General features: G+C 41.4%; 1 protein-coding gene and 1 pseudogene across 2 annotated transcripts; both read right to left on the bottom strand.

The window, feature by feature from the left end:
- Positions 1–565: 565 nt before the first annotated feature.
- NDUFB6 (NADH:ubiquinone oxidoreductase subunit B6) lies at positions 566–20,067 on the bottom strand. The gene is made up of 4 exons (XM_050760861.1): positions 19,780–20,067; positions 17,876–17,968; positions 5,708–5,752; positions 566–741 (listed from the first exon to the last, which is right to left on the bottom strand). Exons 1-4 carry the CDS (start codon positions 19,957–19,959, stop codon positions 673–675), a joined length of 387 nt encoding a protein of 128 aa, XP_050616818.1. The 5' UTR covers positions 19,960–20,067; the 3' UTR covers positions 566–672.
- LOC126937405 (DNA fragmentation factor subunit beta-like) lies at positions 7,618–15,136 on the bottom strand (annotated as a pseudogene). Its single transcript, XR_007719719.1, has one exon. The product of XR_007719719.1 is annotated as a DNA fragmentation factor subunit beta-like (transcript).
- Positions 20,068–21,358: the final 1,291 nt, after the last annotated feature.

Genomic DNA, 21,358 nt, shown 5'->3' with positions numbered 1-21,358 from the left:
CTTGCTCTGTCGCCCAGGCTGGAGTGCAGTCAGTGGCTCTATCTCAGCTCACTGCAAGCTCTGCCTTCTGGGTTCACACCATTCTCCTGCCTCAGCCTCCCGAGTAGCTGGGACTACAGGTGCCCGCCACCATGCCCGGCTAATTTTTTTGTATTTTTAGTAGAGACGGGGTTTCACTGTGTTTGCCAGGATGGTCTTGATCTCCTGACCTCGTGATCTGCCCGCCTTGGCCTCCCAAAGTGCTAGGATTACAGGCGTGAGCCACCATGCCCAGCCGGAAAGATTTCCTTAAAACAAAAGTGCATGGAATTTCTGTTCTTATATTTGTTTATTGCGAAAATTCACTGTTGCATACCCTGATACCAAATTAAAGTATTGTATAAGAAAAAAAACCAAACAAACTAGTACGTAACTGAATACTTTTCCATACCCTGTTTTCCAAGTCAAGAATGACCAGAAACAGTAGGTGGTCTCTCATATTTTTTTTAGCATGTCCACTTTTTACTTATTATTAAATTACTCAAAGAGTCTCAAATTGTACAATGCTGGAAAAGAAATATGACAATTTCTGAGATTAAACTTTATTAAAGTTACTTTTCCAGAAAATTCAGTAAATATGGTAATATAGGAACAAATTTAGGCTCATAAGCCTTTTAAGTTTTTACATAATCTTTAATGATGTTGATCAGGAAATTCTTTCATCGGTGGAATTACTTCTCCAGTCTCCAGAATTGTATCACCCTAGGAACACAAAGATAGTTAGGAGAAAAATCTTAAGTCTACAGAGGTGATAGTTCTATTCTGTTCCATGTTTATCACATCTCACATGGAAAATGTACTTGAGTTCTGGCATTCCCTTTAAAAGGACCCTAGACAAAGTAGAAGCTGTCTAAATCTGAACAATCAGTATTCAAAATCTTCAGGTACACTGAAATAATAGGGAAATTTTCACTCAGAAACGAAATAATCGAAAAGGGCACGAAAATTGTGTTCTCTAAGGGATAAAGGGATAATCTTTTATTTTGTATGGCCCCAATAAATGGAGGCCCCAGAAAGAAGTTGCAAGGAAACATCTGCAGTTGCAGATAAGGAGGTAATGTACCCCCAGCAACTGAATGTGTTAAGCAATCACCAGTTTTCTGATTGGCTTACATATTGAATACAGAATACAAACTTTGGCTAGGTAACTGGTCCAGGTGTCTCTTCAATTCTTGATATAGTGTGTGGGCAAAAAGGCATGGGCTTTGAAGCCAGAACCAAGTGGTAAGAATCTTGGGACCTCCACTGACAAGCTGTATAGTTTTAAGATTATTCAATTTCAGTTTCAGCCATGTGTTTAAGATAACAGATTCTGTTAGCCTGCCAGTCCCTGAATGACTGGGAAGAGTAGAATTGTCCCCATCCCCACCCCAATTCCTGCCATTCCCTGACTGGTACTGCTCAGGATTATAATCCAATGAAAAAATATATTATGTTTAAGCCATTATACATTTGGGCAACAATTTGTTTTCATAGCCAGCATTATCCCAACAGAAATCAGTGCCTTGAAGTGGCACTAATGCTGCTGTAATAAAAATCAAGCTATAGGGCACTGGCTTAGCAGTCTGGTAGCAAAGATAAAAATGGAAACAAAAGGCAGTGGCAAACTATTTAGCAAAATATGTCCTACAACTTGGAAGCAGACTGCCTAATGAACTTGAGGTTCTAAAAGTAGTAGCTAGAAAAAAAAGTTTATAGTATGTGTTTGGATCCTATTGGCTGCCTTGGGAATGTACTTTAAGAAGCATGTACTTTTGCTCAGGCAAAAAGTGGCTGATTTGAGAGGAGACAAAAATAGAGAGGAAGAGAGAACACCTTTGGCCCACGCTAGAGACTTTCTGTTCCTGACCAAAAAAAAAAAAAAAAAAGAAAGTTAATAGAATCTAAAAATTCGGGCCAGTCATGGTGGCTCATGCCTGTAATCCCAGCACTTTGAGAGTCCAAGGCAGGAGGCATGCTTGAGGCCCAGAGTTCAAAACCAGGCTGGGTAAGAGTGGGACCCTCTATCTTAAAAATAAATAAAAAATCAGGACCTTGTGATGTGGAAAATCAGACCACTTCAGAATTCCTGAACAGTAAGTTAACACAAAAGATCTAAGCAACAGAAGCCCAATAAAATTCAAACAGAGGGACACAGCACTATGGCAAAGATCAGTTTAAAATGAAGGTAGCCTTTGAACCAGTCTGCCTCAGATGGCCTCCACATAGCTGCCAATGAGGTGAGAGAGGCAGATGCATAAGGACAAAGAAATGAGAGAAGCTGGTAACTATGTATAGGAAAAACAGATACTGGCATGAGAAACTGACTAGAAGTAAACACATTAGATGCCTACCAAATATTTTTCTTTTCATGCTTCCAAATGTTAAGGGAAATGGATGGACAAAGAAACCAAACATATAGTTTACAAAATCCTGCCAGAATGTCTGAAATTAAAACCACCTCTGGCATTCAACCTCCTGCAAGCAGGTGGCAGATTTTGAAGCCCTTACGGCACCTAAGAAGGGCATGCTTCCCAATACCACTTAGATGTGGTCTAGGTAGATAATGAAAAGAACAAACCCCCTGGACAGAGCCAGGAACCAGGAAGAACTATGGACAAAGGTGTTCTTTCAAGAAAACAAAATCAGTGCCCACTCAAGTAATTTCTCACACACAGGGGTTACGAGTGAGATTTCAGAATTGCCAAGAATCAGTGACTACTATGCTATCCAAATTATACCACTGAACAATGGGTGTGGTAGGGGAACAAGGATATAGTTAACCTCTCTTAGTTCACTGATCCTCAGATCAACAGAAGTCGTGTCTAAACCTGACATACTATGTACATCATCTGGAGATCATGGATTTGAGGCCGGTTACAGTGATGGAATGGGACTTGGGGATTTATCCCTAAGGAGAGGGACTAAGTGTGTTATGCATGGGTAAAGAAAGAAGCAAAGAGCTGTTTGGTGACTAGAAATATGGAATGTAGCAGAAACTCCATGAACAGGGGCCTGGGAAATAGCAAAGAGCACACAGATAATATTTGGGAAGATGACAGTGAGTTTTAGCTAACAGAATTTGAGCAGAAGTGATGTGAGCTACTTGTAAGCTTAGACCCTAAAAATCATCCCCTGACACATCCTGCCCTCTCTATCACGATCTTGGAACCTCATATTCGAGAGGCACGGCTATAAGATTGAGGAGGAGCACCTGATCCACAGTATTCTGTGATGTCAACAAGAAATAAACCTCTGTTTTGTTAAGCCACTGGGATTTGGAAGTTTGTTATTACTTGTCCTATTCTAAACATACATACAATGAGCATTCTTCAGTTCCTCAAAGGGGTCATGGCACAGAAACAGGAAGAACCACAGTGGCAAAAAATACAGAAATATGAGAAATGCTACAGGATCCCTGATATGATCTTCTGAATAGAGCTCTCCTTTTCCTTTGAACAGTAATGGCAAAATAAATTAACATTTAAATGGAATAAATGGAAGACTAAATAAATATAAATTGCCCAACTGGTAAAACCAGCAAGATAATTTCCTATTTTGAGACTATCTAGGCTATAACACACATCAATGTTACACAATAAAACAAAAGGAGAAATCCCCTACTTTTTTTTTTTTTTTTTTTTTTTTTGAGGCAGGGTGCTCTGTTGCTCAGGCTGGAGTGCAGTGGCACAATCTTGGCTCACTGCAACCTGTGCCTCCCAGGTTCAGGCGATTCTTGTGCCTCAGCCTCCCCAGTAGCTAGGATTACAGGCATGCACCACCATGCCCAGCTAATTTTTGTATTTTTATTAATAGTAGAGATGGAGTTTTACCATGTTGGCCAGGCTGGTCTCAAAATCCTGACCTCAGGTGACCCACCTGTCTCTGCCTCTCAAAGTGCTGGGATTATAGGTGTGAGCCACCATGCCCGGCCCCTACTTCTTTTTTTTTTTTTCCCCCCTGAGACAGAGTCTCATTCTGTGACCCAGGCTGGAGCGTAGTGGCACAATCTCCGCACACTGCAACTTCCACCTTCCAGGTTCAAGCAATTCTTGTGCCTCAGCCTCCAGGTAGCTGGGATTACAGGCGTGCACCACCACACCTGGTTTATTTTTGTATTTTTTTTTTTTAGTAGAGATGGTGTTTCACCATGTTGGCCAGGCTGGTCTTGAACTCCTAGCCTCAAGGGATCCACCCACCTTGGCTTCCCATAGTGCTGTAATTACAGGTGAGCCCCTGATACCCCCCTACTTTTTTTTTTTTTTTTTTTTTTTTGCGATGGAGTTTCACTCTTGTTTCCCAGGCTGGAGTGCAGTGGCACGATCTCGGCTCACTGCAACCTCCGCCTTCCAGTTGCAAGTAATTCTCCTGCCTCAGCCTCCCCAGTAGCTGTGATTACAGACACCCGCCACCACGCACGGTAATTTTTGTATTTTTAATAGAGATGGGGTTTCACCATGTTGGCCAGGCTGGTCTTGAACTCCTGACCTCGTGATTCACCCACCTCGGCCTCCCAAAGTGCTGGGATTACAGGCATGAGCCACTGTGCCCGGCCACTCCCCCAACTATTTTCTAAAGCAGCGTTCCAACTGGGACAGTTGGCCAGTTTTGGTGGCCCTTCCTAAAATTCCCTTGTTGCAAAAGATGATTACTGTGACTAAGTCATTTGATTAAAGCAAGAATCACACTAAGTTTTGTTATTTAAATTAAGGAATTTTGAGTTATCATAGTTCATTCATCATCTGTGACTAGAAATAGACAAGAACATAGTATGTATTCTACTATGCTAAATAATAACCTCACAAACGGCTAGTAAAAATACCAACTACTGAGTCATCTTTTAATGCTAAAATAACTCATTTCAAATTAGTACTATAGCTCACACATTCATAGTATAAAAAAAATTTTTTTTTTTTTTGAGACAGAGTCTCGCTCTGTCGCCCAGGCTGGAGTGCAGTGGCGTGATCTCGGATCACTATAAGCTCCGCCTCCCAGGTTCACACCATTCTCCTGCCTCAGCCTCCCGAGCAGCTGGGACTACAGGCACCCACCACCATGCCCAGCTAATTTTTTGTATTTTTAGTAGAGATGGTGTTTCACCGTGTTAGCCAGGATGGTCTCAATCTCTTGACCTCATGATCCACCCGCCTCGGACTCCCAAAGTGCTGGGATTATAGGCGTGAGCCACTGTGCCCAGCCCATAGTATAAAATTTAAAACACTCACTAGTGGATATTAAATTCACAGATGGAGAACTTAAGGTCAAATCTTGAAAATGAAGTACAAAGCCATAGGACATGAGAGTTTTGAATTAATAACAGAAATTCAGTTGCTGTCACCATGCATGGATGTTTGCTTAGGCTTGTGCCCTAAGCTCTTTACCCAACATGAAACAGGACACAGTGAAAAACTTTTGGTACTTTCAACTCCCTTTAGGACAATCAAGGTCACAAAACACGTTTTACAGGCAGGTTGAAAATAAATGTGCTCACTTCCCATTTGAACTGTAATTGTTACCTTACGCTATTTCTTCCTTTTTTTTTTTTTTTTTTAACAAGAATACACAAAACAGGGACTTAAACTGAAAGTGAGAAGGAAAGAACATTTTAATCTAATAATTGCTTGGAAGGGGAGGAAAAGGAGAGAGAAAAACAATAAACAAAAGAAAAATCAGAAGTTTTAAGACTTACAGGGAATATTCCGGCCTTCGTTTCAACTATGCCATACGGTTTTTCCTGTAATAAAAGTTAACTCTGTATTAATTATGGTGTTGAGTTTCTTCTGAAAATAAGAAATAGGTCATACCCCAAATTTTAACTTAAGCTCCAAACTTTCACAGAAATCCAGATTCACATATCCAACTATTTACTCAACATCTCTACTTAGCTATCAAATAAGCATCTCAAACTTAACCAGGTCTAACACTTAACTTCTCCCATCCCCAAACTGTTCCTCCCCATGTCCCTCATCTCAGTAAATGGCACTTTTATTCCCCCAGTTATGAAAGCCAGAAACCTTGACTCCTCAGCAGAGCCTGTTGATTCTATCTTGAATCTATCTGAATCCAACTAGTTCTCATCACCACCATTGTCCAAGCCTTATCATATTTTCACCTCAACTACCACACAGCACCTACTAGCCTCCCTGCTTCCACTTGTGCCCTCCTATGCAAATGAAAAGTCTATTCTCCACAGTTCAAGGCAGAGTACACTGATTCTTTTAAGATAGGTCATGCTGCTCAAAGTTTCATAATTCTTAGAGAAAAAGCCAGTCTTTTCTCCTTCACTCACTGTACTACAGCCACAGTGGCTCCCTTCCTAGGAGGCCAATTCAGTCAAGCCTGCTTGTGCCTCAAGGCCTTTGTACTTCAAGATTCCTCTACCTGAAATGTTCTTCTCCTAAATACTGCTTGGCCTGTATCCTCATTTCATTTATATTTGTCTTCAAAGATCACTCCCTCAGAGAGGCCTAATTAAAATAGCAAGCCCTATCAGTCTCTAGTTTTTACCCTGCTTAATTCTTCTTCTATAGACTTGTTCTCCTATAACATAATATACCTCTTTGTTTATATACTTATTACCAGTCTCTAAAACTAAACATTTCATGAGGGGAGGAACTCAATCTGCTCTGTTCACTGCTGTATCCTGGTGTTTAAAACAGTGCCTTGCACATAAGAGGTACTACATAAGTAATTGTTGAATACATGTACTTTTAATGCATATACATCTGCACAAGATACCACTGCTCAAAATTTAAAAGATTATTGGCATGATATAAAGCATAGAGAACTGGAACATGAGAGAAACTCAGAATACAATGTGAGGACTTTAAAATGTCTTTACGTGCCAAAAGGCAAAAAGACACTGAAAAGTCATCTGAGAGATGCAAAATTCAATTAGGCAGCAAAGGAGTGAGCTGAAGCAAACTGGTTGCAATCTTACTGAAGATGCAATCCTTTACATACCCAAATCAAGAGAAAAAGTAAGGTAAGTGAGTGGCTTTGGGACCTCTACTGACACAAAATGTTTAACTAAATATGTCCATCTATGGCTCAGGAAAAATCACCTGGAAGTGTGAACCCTCAGATAAGGAACCACATAACTATATTGAATTGCCAACCCAGTAACTGCAGCTTGTTAAATTTGCTTCTCCTAAAAATGTCTTTTAGATCCCAGAAAAATGTAGTTAAATTTAGATATGATAAAGGAAGTTAAACCCAGAGTATAAATAAGTGAATGTGTCAACTTTTAAAAGTTCTGAAAACATTGGTATATTCCATACATTCTGTTGGTTAGAGTTTGTAATGTATAAGATAATCTGGCTAACAGAGGTTTTAAAAAATTAGGTTTAGGATTCTAGGTACAATGCATAATTGATTTAGATTTGTGATTTCAGGTTAAAAAAATTACTTCTTAGAATCATAAACTTACCATATAAATACTTCAAAATAAAATTGAACACACAAAATGTATAAATACAATTGAAAATATTTAAGAGAATTTGGCTATGTTTGTAAATGGAATTGTTTCAGAAGAGTTCAACTTCAATTAATCCAAAGACGGTAAAAACAAAGGAGATTATTATTTTACTAGATGCATAGTTTAATAGAATTTTAAAACTGAATTTAAAGAATTAGGAAAAAATTATGTTTTATATTTGAAACTAAAGAACTGAATATTAATCTGTATTTCAAGTCACTGTAACCAGTTCTTTCTGCACATAAAAATCCCTCTTGGATGTTAAACTTTCAGTGACAGAAAGTAATATATTTTCTTCTCTAGGGTCTTACATGCCAAAATAGTGAAAACATAACAGATGTATAATGAAATGAAGTAGCCTTTTTATGAACATAAAGTTTTTTTAAGCCCATCAACAACAGAAATCTAAACTATTCTCTGACCCTTAGAGATATAAATTGTTAGCCCTTTTCAATGGTTGTAGAGAGAGTTTGTGTTGGTTTGTAATGTGAAAATCCCCTAACCCAACTCTAATTCCTCTTAGAACTAATAATCTCATGTTTGTAACACATAAGACAGGCAATGTCCATTTGGACATCTCCAAAACTGCCATGGCAGCAGATGCTCCTAAAAAATTCACTCTTTTTTTTTTGTTTGAGACGGAGTCTCGTTATATTGCCCAGGCTGGAGAGCGCAGTGGCCCGATCACGACTCACTGCAACTTCTGCCTCCTGGGTTCTAGCAATTCTTCTGCCTCAGCCTCCTGAGTAGCTGGGATCACAGGCACACGCCACCAAGCCCGGCCAATTGTTTGTATTTTAGTAGAGATGGGGTTCCGCCATGTTGCCCAGGCTGGTCTTGAACTCCTGAGCTCAAGCAATCCACCACCTCAGCCTCCCAAAGTGCTAGATTATAGGCATGAGCCACTGCACCCGGCCTAAAAAAATTCACTTCTGTCCTATCATCAGAAAGCCCTCCCTTCCAATACCCTACTTATAATTTCCAAGGCTAGAGATTTTACAGTGATAAATGACTGTGAACTTTGGTTTTATCCCCAACTTAATCAACCACCAACTTCAGGTGTTTCTTCCTTCCCAAGTGTCTCTGGCTTTATTCTTCTTCATCCCTGCTATCTTCACCCTAACCAGATTCTCAACTGACATCTACTAAAATCCAACAGCCTCCAGCTGATCTGCCCCGCTGTCAGAACTTTCTTCCCTTCAATTCACCCTACGTTTCAATGTTTTTCTTCATTTTCCTCAATGTATCACATTCAAGTCACTCTCCCATTAAAAAATGGAAAGCTTCCCATTGTCTATCACATGCAGTTCAACTTCATCTAACTTTCAAGACCTTCCAGAAATTGGTTCCAGACTACCTAGTCAACAGACCTTCCATTCTAATCAGCTCCTCAGTCTTAAGTACATATGGCCACGTTCATTACTGACTCCATATCTTTGCTTCTAACAGGAATTAACTTTTTTCCTCCATACTCTTTCCCAAATTATACCTATCTTCCAACTTTACTATGAAGTCTTTGAGATCAGGAATTTGGTCTTGTATATTCTTTCTGTAGCAATAAAGGAAGAGGACATGCTAGGCACTCCGTATTTGTTAATCAAGGGGCTTAATCTGCTTATTACACGGAACAAAGATGTCAGCAATCAGAATTTTAAAGAGCCTACACAATCAATAGAGAACACAATCAGAGAGAATAAGTCATGTTGGGGGCAGAGGTGTTTTGAAAACCCCCCAAAATTTTGGTTGTTTCACTCTCCTGTCAATAGGCTAACAGAAAAGCCAATATCCATTGCATTAGCTATAATTTGTTAGGCAGTCCTTAACTTCTGTCTTTACTCTGAAATAATTTTAAATTTACATAAGGCTGCAAGAATGAAAAAAAAGCATTTTTTCCTTGAATCACTTTATAGTAAATTGCTGACTAGTTTATTACTCTAGTGTACGTCCTACAAAGACAATATTCTTAAAATAATTACAATACAACTATCAAGATCAGGAAATTAACACTCATACATTACTATCTCTACCTGGTCTAAAAAAATCCATTCAGATTTTCCCAATTGTCTCAATAATTGTTTGGACTTACCAGAAAATCCCCTTACATGACATGTTCCCCATTGATTGTGTAGGCTCTTTAAAATTCTGACTGCCAACACCATCACTGTTCTTACAGATAATGCAATTATGCCTATTAATGAAGAATTGCATTTAGTTGGCATACCTCTTTATTCTTCCTCAAACTGGAACAATATTAAAGCTGTTCTTTAACATTCATGTTCTTGACATTTCTGAAGGTATAATGCCTATAATGATGCAGAACAGCCCCTCTGTTTGGGTTTATCTTCTGTTTCCTCATGTGAATTTAATCAATAAATTATATTCAGGTTATGCACCTTTGGCAGGAATATCACAAAAGTAATGCTGTGTTCTTATTTCAGCCTATCAAGTAACACATAATTTCAGTTTGCCCCATTATCGATAATGTTAATTTAGACCCCTTGACTAAGGTGTCATCTGTCAGATTTCTCTACTACAAAGACACTCTTTCTCCCTTTGTAACAAATAAGTACTTTGAGGATAAGTACTTTAAACTTAGTATTAGCATCCTCCTTTTTTTTGAATTTTCTCTTTTTGATTGAGATGGGAGTCTCACTGTGTCACCCAGGGTGGATGGAGTACAGTGGGCAGCACAATCGTAGCTCATTGCAGGTTCCACATCCTGGGCTCAAGCAATCCTCCTGCCTCAGCCTCCTGAATAGCTGGGACTACTCAGCATTTTTTTTTTTTTTGGTAGGGATGGGGATGGGGTCTCTTTATGTTGCCCAGGTTGATCTCAAACTCTTGGCCTCAAGTGGTCCTCCCACCTCAGCCTCCCAAAGTGGTGGGACTACAGGTGTTAGCCACTGTGCCCAGACTAATGTTAGCATCTTTTGATGTTCCTTAGCTGAATTAAATATTACTATGATGATTCTCAAATGGTAATTTTTCCATCATTCAGCAAATTATTGCATCAAAAAGCTTTCTTTTCTACCCATTTATTATTTCACTTATTTATATCAGTTTACACTCATGGATTTTCATTTTATTCAGGTGACTATCATCTATTACTATCATTATTTATTTTGATGCTCAAATTGCCCTAGTAGGAATCCTTGCAAACTGACTCTGTGTCCTTTGAAATATGTTCCCATCATTCTTTCAGCACTTCTTTACTTTCTGGCACAATAATATGTTCCAAGTTCATCTTATACTTTCTCTCCTCCCGCCCTGGAATCGGCCATTGCTCTGAGCTCTGGGTCCTTTCAGTGGATATCTGTATTTAGAAAATAAGACCTGGCTTCTAAGTGTGCTAATTACTAAGGAGTGGCAATGTTTCCAGGCCCTCTCAGTGGACAGAACTAGAGAATATGTACACGCAGATACACACACATCCACATTTACATCTATATCTATTTCTAGGTCTATCAATACGTTTTAAAAACCAAGAGTTCACACCAGTACCTCCAATTCCATTCCACCACCACAAGCTTTTCTTCCTTTTCACATACATAACTCCCTTTTCCGGCAGTGAGAATCCTGGGTCCCTTTATCATCAACATATGTACTCACAGGCATACCTCACCTTATTGCACTTTGCTTTACTGCACTTCACATATATTGTGTTTTCTTATAAAGAGAAGGTTTTAGTAACCCCGAGACAAGCAACTCTATCCGTGCCATTTTTCTTTTTTTCTCAAAAATCTTTATTGCTTTTCCTGATTATACAACAAATGTAAAAATTCAAATATTACAAAATGACTTTTTTAAAAAAGTACATTATAACATGTTATAAAATGCCCATTTCAAAAAAATTCCAGTATCATAAAATACATGACTTAGAAAATGAGTCCTCTGTAGTTCAGTCCCACCCGCATGTCCCCCAGGATTACTGCTGTTCAGATCAGCATGTTTCCTTCCAGATTGTCTCTGTGCACCCACCACTTGCACTGCTGACATGAGCTCCATATTATCTGAGATGATAGTAACTATGACAAATGGAGCAGGGGCAGGGTTCAGCTGCCTTGCACTGAACAGCTTCCAGTTTCTATATAGAAACACTTTCTTCATAAAAGCTTGAAACTGCAACATAGTTAGCACTATGTAAACGTATCAGGTTGAATTATGAAGTTAATCATCACTCACCATTTTTGGCCTAGAAGAACAGCAGTTTCATGTAGTTCGACATAATAGCTATGGCCCTACTCATAGACATTGGGAGGTTTCCTACTTTTTGCCATTATAAACAATTCAGCAGGCCAGGTGCAGTGGCTCACGCTTGTAATCCCAGCACTTTGGGAGGACAAAGTGGGCAGATCACCTGAGGTCAGGAGTTCGAGACCAGCTTGGCCAACAGGGCAAAAGCCCATCTCTACTAAAAATACAAAAATTAGCCAGCCATAGTGGTGGACACCTGTAATCCCAGCTAGTTGGGAGGCTGAGGCAGGAGAATCGCTTGAACCCAGGAGGCAGAGGTTGCAGGGAGCCGAGATCACGCCATTGCACTCCAGCTAGGAGACATAGTGAGACCCTGTCTCACAAAAAAAAAAAAAAAAAAAAAAAAAAAAAGCCAGCAGTGAACGTCCTTGTATGTTCTTTATGGAGTACAAACATCTTAACCCCAAAGCATGACACCTCTCTTTTGGGCATTTAGAAGAGTCAAAAAGGATGGAGTTGCCCATGTGCCATGGAAATGGAGACCCAAGAGACGGCTGATGCATAAACAACTTGTCCCTCAAACAAGAGTGGCTAACTTCAGCCATAACACCGCTTTAGTATAGTGACCACACCACATGCGCAAATCATATATTGGTAAAACCAGAGAACAGAAGAATTCCTGAGCTCAGGACAATTCTTATCCCTACTGACAACTCACCATACGTCCAGTGAGTACCCCAAAGCTGTCCTCTTGAAGTTGGGCTGTCAGAAGGTATAAAAAATGATTCAGGCCAGGCACGGAGGCTCACGCCTGTAATCCCAGCACTTTGGGAGGCCGAGGCAGGTGGATCACCTGAGGTCAGGAGTTCAAGACCAGCCTGATCAACATGGTGAAACCCTGTCTCTACTAAAAATACAAAAATTAGCCAGGCATGGTGGCACATGCCTGTAATCCCAGCTACTTGGGAGGCTGAGGCAGGAGAATCACTTGAACCCGGGAGGCGGAGGTTGCAGTGAGCCGAGATCGCACCACTACACTCCAGCCTGGGCAACAAAAGTGAAACTCCAGCTACAAAAAACAAACAAACAACGATTCAGAAATGTACTGAAATCAGATTTGCTGGAAATATTTTTTAAGGTTTTTTTCCAGGAGCTACTGGACCAAAAAAAAAAAAAAAAAAAGGCACCTGTTAACATTATGCCCACGTCAGGCCTCGAGCAAAGACGAGAATGTGGTGTGTACGTGTCACTGGCACTTTCGCACAGGCCATTTCCTCTTCAACCTTGTCTCGGATTTGTAGATTCTGTTCAGGTCATAGCTGGTCTTGGATGGTTTTCTTATGGCAGACAATGTGCACTAATTTTAGGTTCTCTGACGTAAAAAGCAGGCCATAAAAATATTCCTAGTCCATTTCTCTTCCATCTTGTTCTTTAATTGCTTCCACCCAGTGTAGGAATGATGGTACGTTTCTGCTATTATGTGATCCAGGTTCCAGGTGCTGAATAGGATCCTGCTCTCCCTGTTACTTTAGGGGTTGATGGAGTATCTCGACAAGCAGCCATCCATGTCAAAGGGACTCTGGCAGGAGAACTAGCCTTCCAGTGTGTAGAGATGGCTGCCACCCTTGGCTCCTCTGTCGAAGTAGATGCCATTGCACTGCACAGACTGGAGCTTCTGGCATATGGAGCAGAGGACCTGCAGGAATTCCTCCTGAACCTCTGCACCCACCATGGAGGAGCAGGAGCTCACCTCTCTCAGGTAACTCCGGATCTGGCTCTCACAGCTATATCTCAGATAGCCAGACTTATTCCAAAATTGGGACTCCAAGCCTTCAAACCACAGCGGGTCCTCAGCCTGGGTGTCGGCTGTGATGTTCTGGCTGATGTTGTACAGGAGGTCGGCCAGCAGCCTCTGCCTCTGCAGGGCCTGCTCATCACACAGTAGCTGTCAGGCGGCCTGGATGAGCCAAGCGTGCGGCTCGAGAAAAGCACTGAGGAAACGCCCGATGTCACTCACATATCCCTGCCAGGCCTGGCCCGAGGTGAGCAGCAGGAGCTCAGCATTGTCGAGGACGCTGGGGAAGTAGTCTTTGGTCAGCTCCATGCCATCCTTGTACAGGCACAGCCGGGAGCCATGCTCAGGGAGCTGGAAGCGGAGGCAGCCCTTGCGCAGCACCTCCCTGCAGCTCCTGCCCACCACGCCAAACTTCCTCTGGCTGCACAGGGCCCGCAGCGTCACGGTCTTGGGCTTCTGGAGCACTGCAGATGTCCTCAAGGCCTCTAGGCCCTGCAGGGAGTGGCCCCTGCTGGCCAGCTGCTCAAGCTGGTCGTGGCCCTGGCTGCTGGGGTCTACACCAGGTGTGCTCTGCAAAGCTGGCATGGGCCGGGCCCCAATCCCGGAAACTCAGTGCCATTTTTCTAAGAGCATGTGTTCACTTCCCATCTCTGTGCAATATTTTGGTAATTCTCCCAATATTTCAAACTTTTTCAGATGGAGTCTCGCTCTGTCACCCAGGCTGGAGTGCAGTGGCAGGATCTTGGCTCACTGCAACCTCATTCTCCCAGGTTCAAGGTATTCTCCTGCCTCAGCCTCCCGAGTGGCTGGGACTACAGACGTGCACCACCACGCCCGGCTAATTTTTGTATTTTCAGTAGAGATGCGGTTTCACCATGTTGGCCAGGCTGATCTCGAACTCCTGACCTCAGCTGATCTGCCCGCCTCAGCCTCCCAAAGTGCTGGGATTACAGGTGTGAGCCACCGCGCCTGGCTTCAAACTTTGTCATTATTTTATATTAATATTTGTTATGGTAATCTGCACTCAGTGATTCTTGATGTTACTACTATAAATTTTAGGGGCAACACAATCACACCCATATAAGATAGTGAATTTAATCAGTAAATGTTGTATGTTGTGACTGTTCCACCAACTGGTCATTCCCCACCTCTCTCCCTCTCCTTGGACCGTCCTATTCCCTGAGACACAACAAGATTGAAATTAGGCCAAATAATAATACTACAATGACCTCCAACTGTTCAAATAAAAGGAAGAGCTGCGTGTTTCTCACTTTCTTTCAAAAGCTACTTGATAGGCTAAGGCAGGAGAATTGCTTGAACCTGGGAGGCGGAGGTTGCAGTGAGCCAAGATGGCACCACTGCACTCCAGCCTGGGTGACACAGCAAGACCTTGTCTCAAAAAGAAAAAAAAAAAAAAAGATAGTGATTCCTCTGATGGATCAAAGCAAAGTAAATGGAAAATCTTCTGGGAAAGAATTTACCATCCTATATGCCATTAAGAAGATTTGTGATTAATAGGAGGAGGTCAAAGTATCTTCAACATGAACAGGAGTTTGGAAGAAGTTGATTTCAACTCTCGTGGATGACTTTGAGGGGTTCAAGACCGGTGCTGGAAGGAACTCTCAATGTAGTGGATATAGCAAAAGAACTAGAATTAGGGCCGGGCGCGGTGGCTCAAGCCTGTAATCCCAGCACTCAGGAGGCCGAGACGGGAAGGATCAATGTAGGTGGATATCGAAACCAAAAGAAACTAGAAATTAGAGGTGGCGCCTGTAGTCCCAGCTACTCGGGAGATGCGTGAACCCGGGAGGCGGACTGTGAGTGCCTCAATCAGACTCTGTCTCAAAAAAAAAAAAAAAAAAAAAAAAGAACTTGAATTAGAATGAGCCTGAAGATGTGACTGAAGTGCCTCAATCACATAATAAAGCTTGATAGATGAGAAGTTGCTCCTTTTGGATGAGCAAACAAAGTGGTTTCTTGAGATGGAATCTGCTCCAGGTGAAGATGCTATGAACATTGTTGAAATGACAACAAAATATTTCAAATATTACATAAACTTAGTTGATAAAGCAGCTGCATGGTTTCAAAGGCCTGACTCCAAAAGTTCTACTGTGGGTAAAATGCTATCAAACAGCATCTCATGCTACAGAGATATCTTTCATGAAAATAAAAGTCAATAGATGTGGCAAACCTCAGCAGTGTTGTCAAATATACATATATATATATAATTTCTTTTTTTTGAGATGGAGTCTTGCTCTGTTGCCCAGGCTGGAGTGCAGTGGTGCAATCTCAGCTCACTGCAACCTCTGCCTCCCCGGTTCAAGTGATTCTCCTGCCTCAGCCTCCTGAGTAGCTGGGATTACAGGCACCCACCACTACGCCCAGATAATTTTTGTATTTTTAGTAGAGACAGGGTTTCACCATCTTGGCCAGGCTGGTCTTGAACTCCTCACCTCGTGATCTACCTGCCTTGGCCTCCCAAAGTGGTGGGATTACAGGCGTGAGCCACCGTGCCCAGCCTGTTGTCTTATACTAAGAAATTGCCACAGCCACTCCAGCCTGCAACAACTATCACCCTGATCAGTCAGCAGTTATCAACATCGAAGCAGACTTTCCACTAGCAAAAAGATCATGACCGTTAGCATTTTTTAGCAATGAAGTTTTTTTTTCTTTTTTTTTTTTTTTAGACGGAGTCTTGCTCTGTTGCCAGGCTGGAGTGCAAAGGCACGATCTCAGCTCACTGCAACCTCCGCCTCCCAGGGTCAAGTGATTCTTCTGCCTCAATCTCCCGAGTAGCTGGGGCTACAGGCACGCACTACCATGCCTAGCTATTTTTTTTTTATTTTTAGTAGAGGTAGGGTTTCACCACGTTGGCCAGGATGGTCTCTATCTCTTGACCTCGTGATCTACCCGCCTCGGCCTCGCAAAGTGCTGGGATTACAGGTGTGAGCCACCGTGCCCGGCCTGCTTTTTTAAGGCAGGATATCACCCTGGCACCTAGGCTGGAGTGCAGTGGTGCAATCACAGTTTATTGTAGCCTTGACCTCCTGGGCTCAAGCAATCCTCCCATCTCAGCCTCTTGAGTAGCTGGGATTACAGGTGTGGACCACCACATCCAGCTTTTTTTTTTTTTTTTTTTTGTAGAGATGGAGTCTCACTATGTTGCCCAGGCTGGTCGAACTTCTGGCCTCAAGCAATCTTCCTGCCTTGGCCTCTCAAAATGCTAGGGCTACAGGTGGGAGCCGCCGCACATGGCCCAGCAATAAAGTATTTTTAAATTAAAGCATATACATTGTTCTTTTACACATACTGCTATTACACACTGAGACTACAGCACAGTGTAAACATAACTTTTATATGCACTAGGAAGCCAAAAAATTTGTGTAACTCATTTTGGTGGTCTAGAACCAAAGAATACTTTTGGAACTGCAGTGGTCTAGAACCAATTCTGTAGTATCTCTGAGGTATGCCTGTATTTGACCAATCTCCCTATATATAAGCCATCTCCTGTCACCACAGCCACATCCCAGCATGAATACCTGCCTCACCTCATTCAGGTTCTGACATCTTACTCTAAGTTACCACTTGCCTCACTGCCTCATACCATCCTTCTTCCAGATGTCCTCCTCCCTCTGCTCAGGTACTAATATCCCATACTAGGTTGTTGCCACTGTTGCCCCCCAAACAGACGTACTCACCCTTCTCCCCTGCAACCCACTCAGGATCTAACACCCCTCTCTTGGTATACAAATGCCCTCCTCACTCTTTTGTGTTCCAACACTCCACTGCTCCCTCTGCCACGCCACTTCCCAAAATGTATGCCCTTCTCATTCTGCCTGGGATCCAACACCCTGCACCAGACTGAGCATTTAAAATACCATGACTGGCTGAGTTCAATCAGCCCATGCAAGATCTGTATCAGTGAAAAAGTGCAGGCATCTGGACATCCTGAGTTCTAAATAAATAAAAGTTGTGAAGAATCAGATAAAATGAAGGAAACAGAAATGGGATGATGACAAAGATAAGCTTTGTCTATTTTGAATTTTTATCTTATACCAGATATAGGTTTTTTAAAAGGAGCAGAAATTCTTTTCTCCTTTCCTATTCATGACCCCAAATTTACCCTAGTATTATTAGGTCACTACATTCTTATCTCTTAAATACCAATTTCTATGAGGAAATCCATTCCAAGTTGTAAACTAGTCACAATATTTTTTTAAAAAACTATACCCAATTACGTAACTTTCATTAAACCTTTTACCTAAGAGAATTCAAAGTACTTCAAAATCCATTTATAAGTGGCAGATTATTTCCACTAAGTAGGGTAAGATATCCACATAGAAAATAATTTTGGACAATATAAAAATAAATTCTGAAGAGGACATACTTACAGACACATGATACTTCAGGTAATAATGAATAATCCAGGCAGGTACAAGTATATGAGTGAAAATAAAGATACCCTTTTGGTATACCCCATGGACCTGGCGGAAAAAACACATACACAAAATAAACATATCCCATTTTTCCTATTTATGGCAGAACAAAAGGCATCAATGATGTAACAATGTCATTATTATTTTACAAAACTCTAAATGGTACATATTTTCTTATAGTTTGTAGGTAACCTCATCTACTCAAATATTCTTAGTAAATGCAGAGTCCACTAGAAGATACCTACAAAGTCCAGACCAAAATGCTTAAATAGTATTTTGCAAGACTATAGCAAGGCATTTATAGATTTTTTAAAGACTTTAAAAAATACCCTTATTATAAGTTTGTTAAAGATAAAATAGAGCAAATTAATGAAATAATAATTTTAATGTATTTAACCAGAGTAATCAAACCTCATAATTTTTCAGGTATAGTCATCTCCCTTATTTATTGATCAATGGCACTCATATTATTTTAAGTATAAGGCAGAAAACCTTGACAACACCAATGCTGGAAAAAGGACATTTTACATACTAATGGGTGTCCCAAACTCACTCCAAAATGCCCTCTGCAACACTATTTTAAAAAAGAACTAAAAATGGAACTTTCCCATGTCCTCCAATTTGATTACAAAACACCTATCCATTCAAGGAAGGGACAATCAAGAATCTAAGAATTATAACAGATATGATTATAAAAGAATACATTAAGGTAAGGTGAATTTCAACACATGATAATTTATTTACTTCCTTTTATCACTGGCTGATGGATGGGATGTCAACTTAAATCAGTGACTGCCAATATCCCGATAATGTCAGGGATACAAAGGGTGAGAGAAGAGTTGAATTTTACCACCATAAATAAGTATCCAATACCACTTTCTCAGAAAAAATTTTCAACAATTCTATTGCACTAGACTTTGTAGTACAGTAAGAAATAGGTACATGTTGATTTCAATATGAACTCCTTCAATTCCTAGCTCCCTGACCACCGGCAAATCACTGAATCTTTATAGGCCTCAGTTTCTTCACATTTAAAGTGAGGATTAGGAATATCTACCTTGCAGGAATAAAGAAATGAAGTAACATTTGTAAAACCCTCAGTAGAGTGCCAAGTACACAGCAAGCACCCAGGTGCTACTTAGTATTATTACTACTATTATCAGTAAGTGTTGTAGGTAACTGAAAGCAATTCTGAGATGTTTATCACCCATAACAGACCTCAAGAAAATACCCAGAGGCCTTGAAAATAAATTTCTTGAATGAGTGATTTTCTTCAAAGTCCAAAATGTCATTTTTTAACGAAACCCTGTGTTAAAAGTACAGAACGGTAGTTTAGAAAGGTAGCTCTTGAATGTGACTCACAAGGCATCCCAACAGGACCCTGTCTTTTACGGGGATCACATGGGGCTGTACTACCAGCTAAGGGCTGGCTGTGCCCTCTGGTAGTTGGATACTGTGTTACTTGATCTCTAGAACGTCACACTTAAAAGTTAGACAAGTGTCCTCAAATACTTAAATCACAGAATTTTAATTCTAGCGAGTCCTTGGCTATTATTCTGAGGGAAGATTTCTACAGTCAAAAGAGAACCAAATGTGCAGCGTCCTGGAAAACCTAAGTATTAAAATTCGCCCCCGTCTCACTGTACTTGACAATAAAAGGCATGATTCTCTCAAAGCCATACATATTCCCGGACTCCTGCCTCCCGGGACTCCAGGAGCGCTCTCGGGACTGGCCAGTGTTTCCCAGCACGGAGCGGTTATCAGTCCTTGGTGTGGCTGCAGGGAGCGGACGTTCAGTGTCCGGGCTGCTGGCCGCGGTGGGGTGTGTTGAGGGGGGACCGGAGAGGTCTGTCACTCACCGTTCTCCTCCAAGGGGATTTATTCTCCAAAAACTTATTCCAGAATTTCTCCATAGGCCACATCTTCTGTGGGGGCAGCACCGGCTCCCGAGGGCTCAGCTCCTGGTCCTTCAGCCATCGCCTTCTCAGCTCTCGCAGCTGTTGCAGCCGCAGTTTCTCATCCGGAGTATACCCCGTCATGTCTCCGCTGGTACCAAGGCAAAAGGACACGACCCACCCTCGAACTAGGGACTAGTTACTTAAGCTCGCTCCCGCTCTGCAAAGCGACCTTGTGGGAACGCCGGGCGCCGCGCGCGGTTATTACGTCACATCCTGGTCCTGCCTCTGCAGGGGCCCCAGAGTCCTAAGTGTCCGGGCATGCGCAAAGCTCTCCACCTCCAATTCTCTCTCCGCCCACCGCCGCTATACCCGACCAGATTATTACCGGGTGGGGACGAGGAGTGCTCTTAGTTGTGAGGCCTGAGGAAAGTGACAGATTAGACGAAAGTATGCTAAATTAGAGGACTGGAGGTTTTGCTAAGGAAGAACTTGTATGCTGGGAGCAGGAAGGATACGCATAAGTGTTTCAGTGAATATGCTGTCCAGATACGAAATTATTTGCTTGTCTCTGCCACCTTGGAATGACCTAGAGAGTGTATGAAAATAGTTAACATCCAAGTTCAAATCCCAGCTGTGCCAGTAACTGCTGAAGTGCCCCAGGCAGCTGTCTCATCTGTCCCTCCATCTGTACAGAAATAGTGAAAAGAGTAGCTTAATATCTAGCAAAATTGCATGGATGCATTCATGCTTTCACCCAAAAATACGTGTGGTGAAAATATGAAAGGGCATGCACGACTATTCAGCATGATTCGTAATACCAAAATATTGGAAATTACCCCCAAATTCCTAAATAAAGGAATGCTTGAATAAATTATAGTACAACAGTCGAAAGACAGCGTTACAATGAATTAGTTTAAAAATCTTAATTGACTCTTATTTGTGATTCTAGACTCAGAAAACACCCCATTCTATAAAGTAGAATGAGTGTTCTGATCAGCTGAGCAGAGGCGGTTGGTTTTATTGGCAAATAGGGGCTGAAGAAAGCAGAAACAGAACAAAAAGCAGACTCGTCGTTTCAAAGTTATTTTTCTCTTAGAGTTAAAGCAGAAGGAACTTCCTTGTTTCACTGACTCAGGCTTAGGGGAATTTCCCATTTTTTGGAAAACTGGCCCATTTCAAAGTTCAGTTTGATTACGTTGTACTTAGCACAAACGACTCCATTCTGATTTGGTCTGGTCTGCTGGGGCCTAGTGCATGAGGCTAGTCCAAAACAGTGGCTTCCCAAAAACTTTCACACAACAAAGCAATGAAATGCTAATATAATTGAGAAAAGTAATGGGGAAGAACTCTATATACATCTGTGGTGTGATTTCCAGGATACATTATAAAGTGAAAAAAAAAATGGATAGGAATTTATACAGTATGCTTTTACCCAAAAAGAGAAAGATGGTGGTAATTTCAATATATATACATATTTTCTTAAAATTTCAAAATAATGGGAAAGAAAACAATTGAGGTTTTTTAAGATGTTACCTATGGT

This window comes from Macaca thibetana, chromosome 15 (genome assembly GCF_024542745.1).
Source record: "Macaca thibetana thibetana isolate TM-01 chromosome 15, ASM2454274v1, whole genome shotgun sequence".
NCBI lineage: Eukaryota > Metazoa > Chordata > Mammalia > Primates > Cercopithecidae > Macaca > Macaca thibetana.
This window is presented reverse-complemented; position numbering and strand designations above follow the sequence as displayed.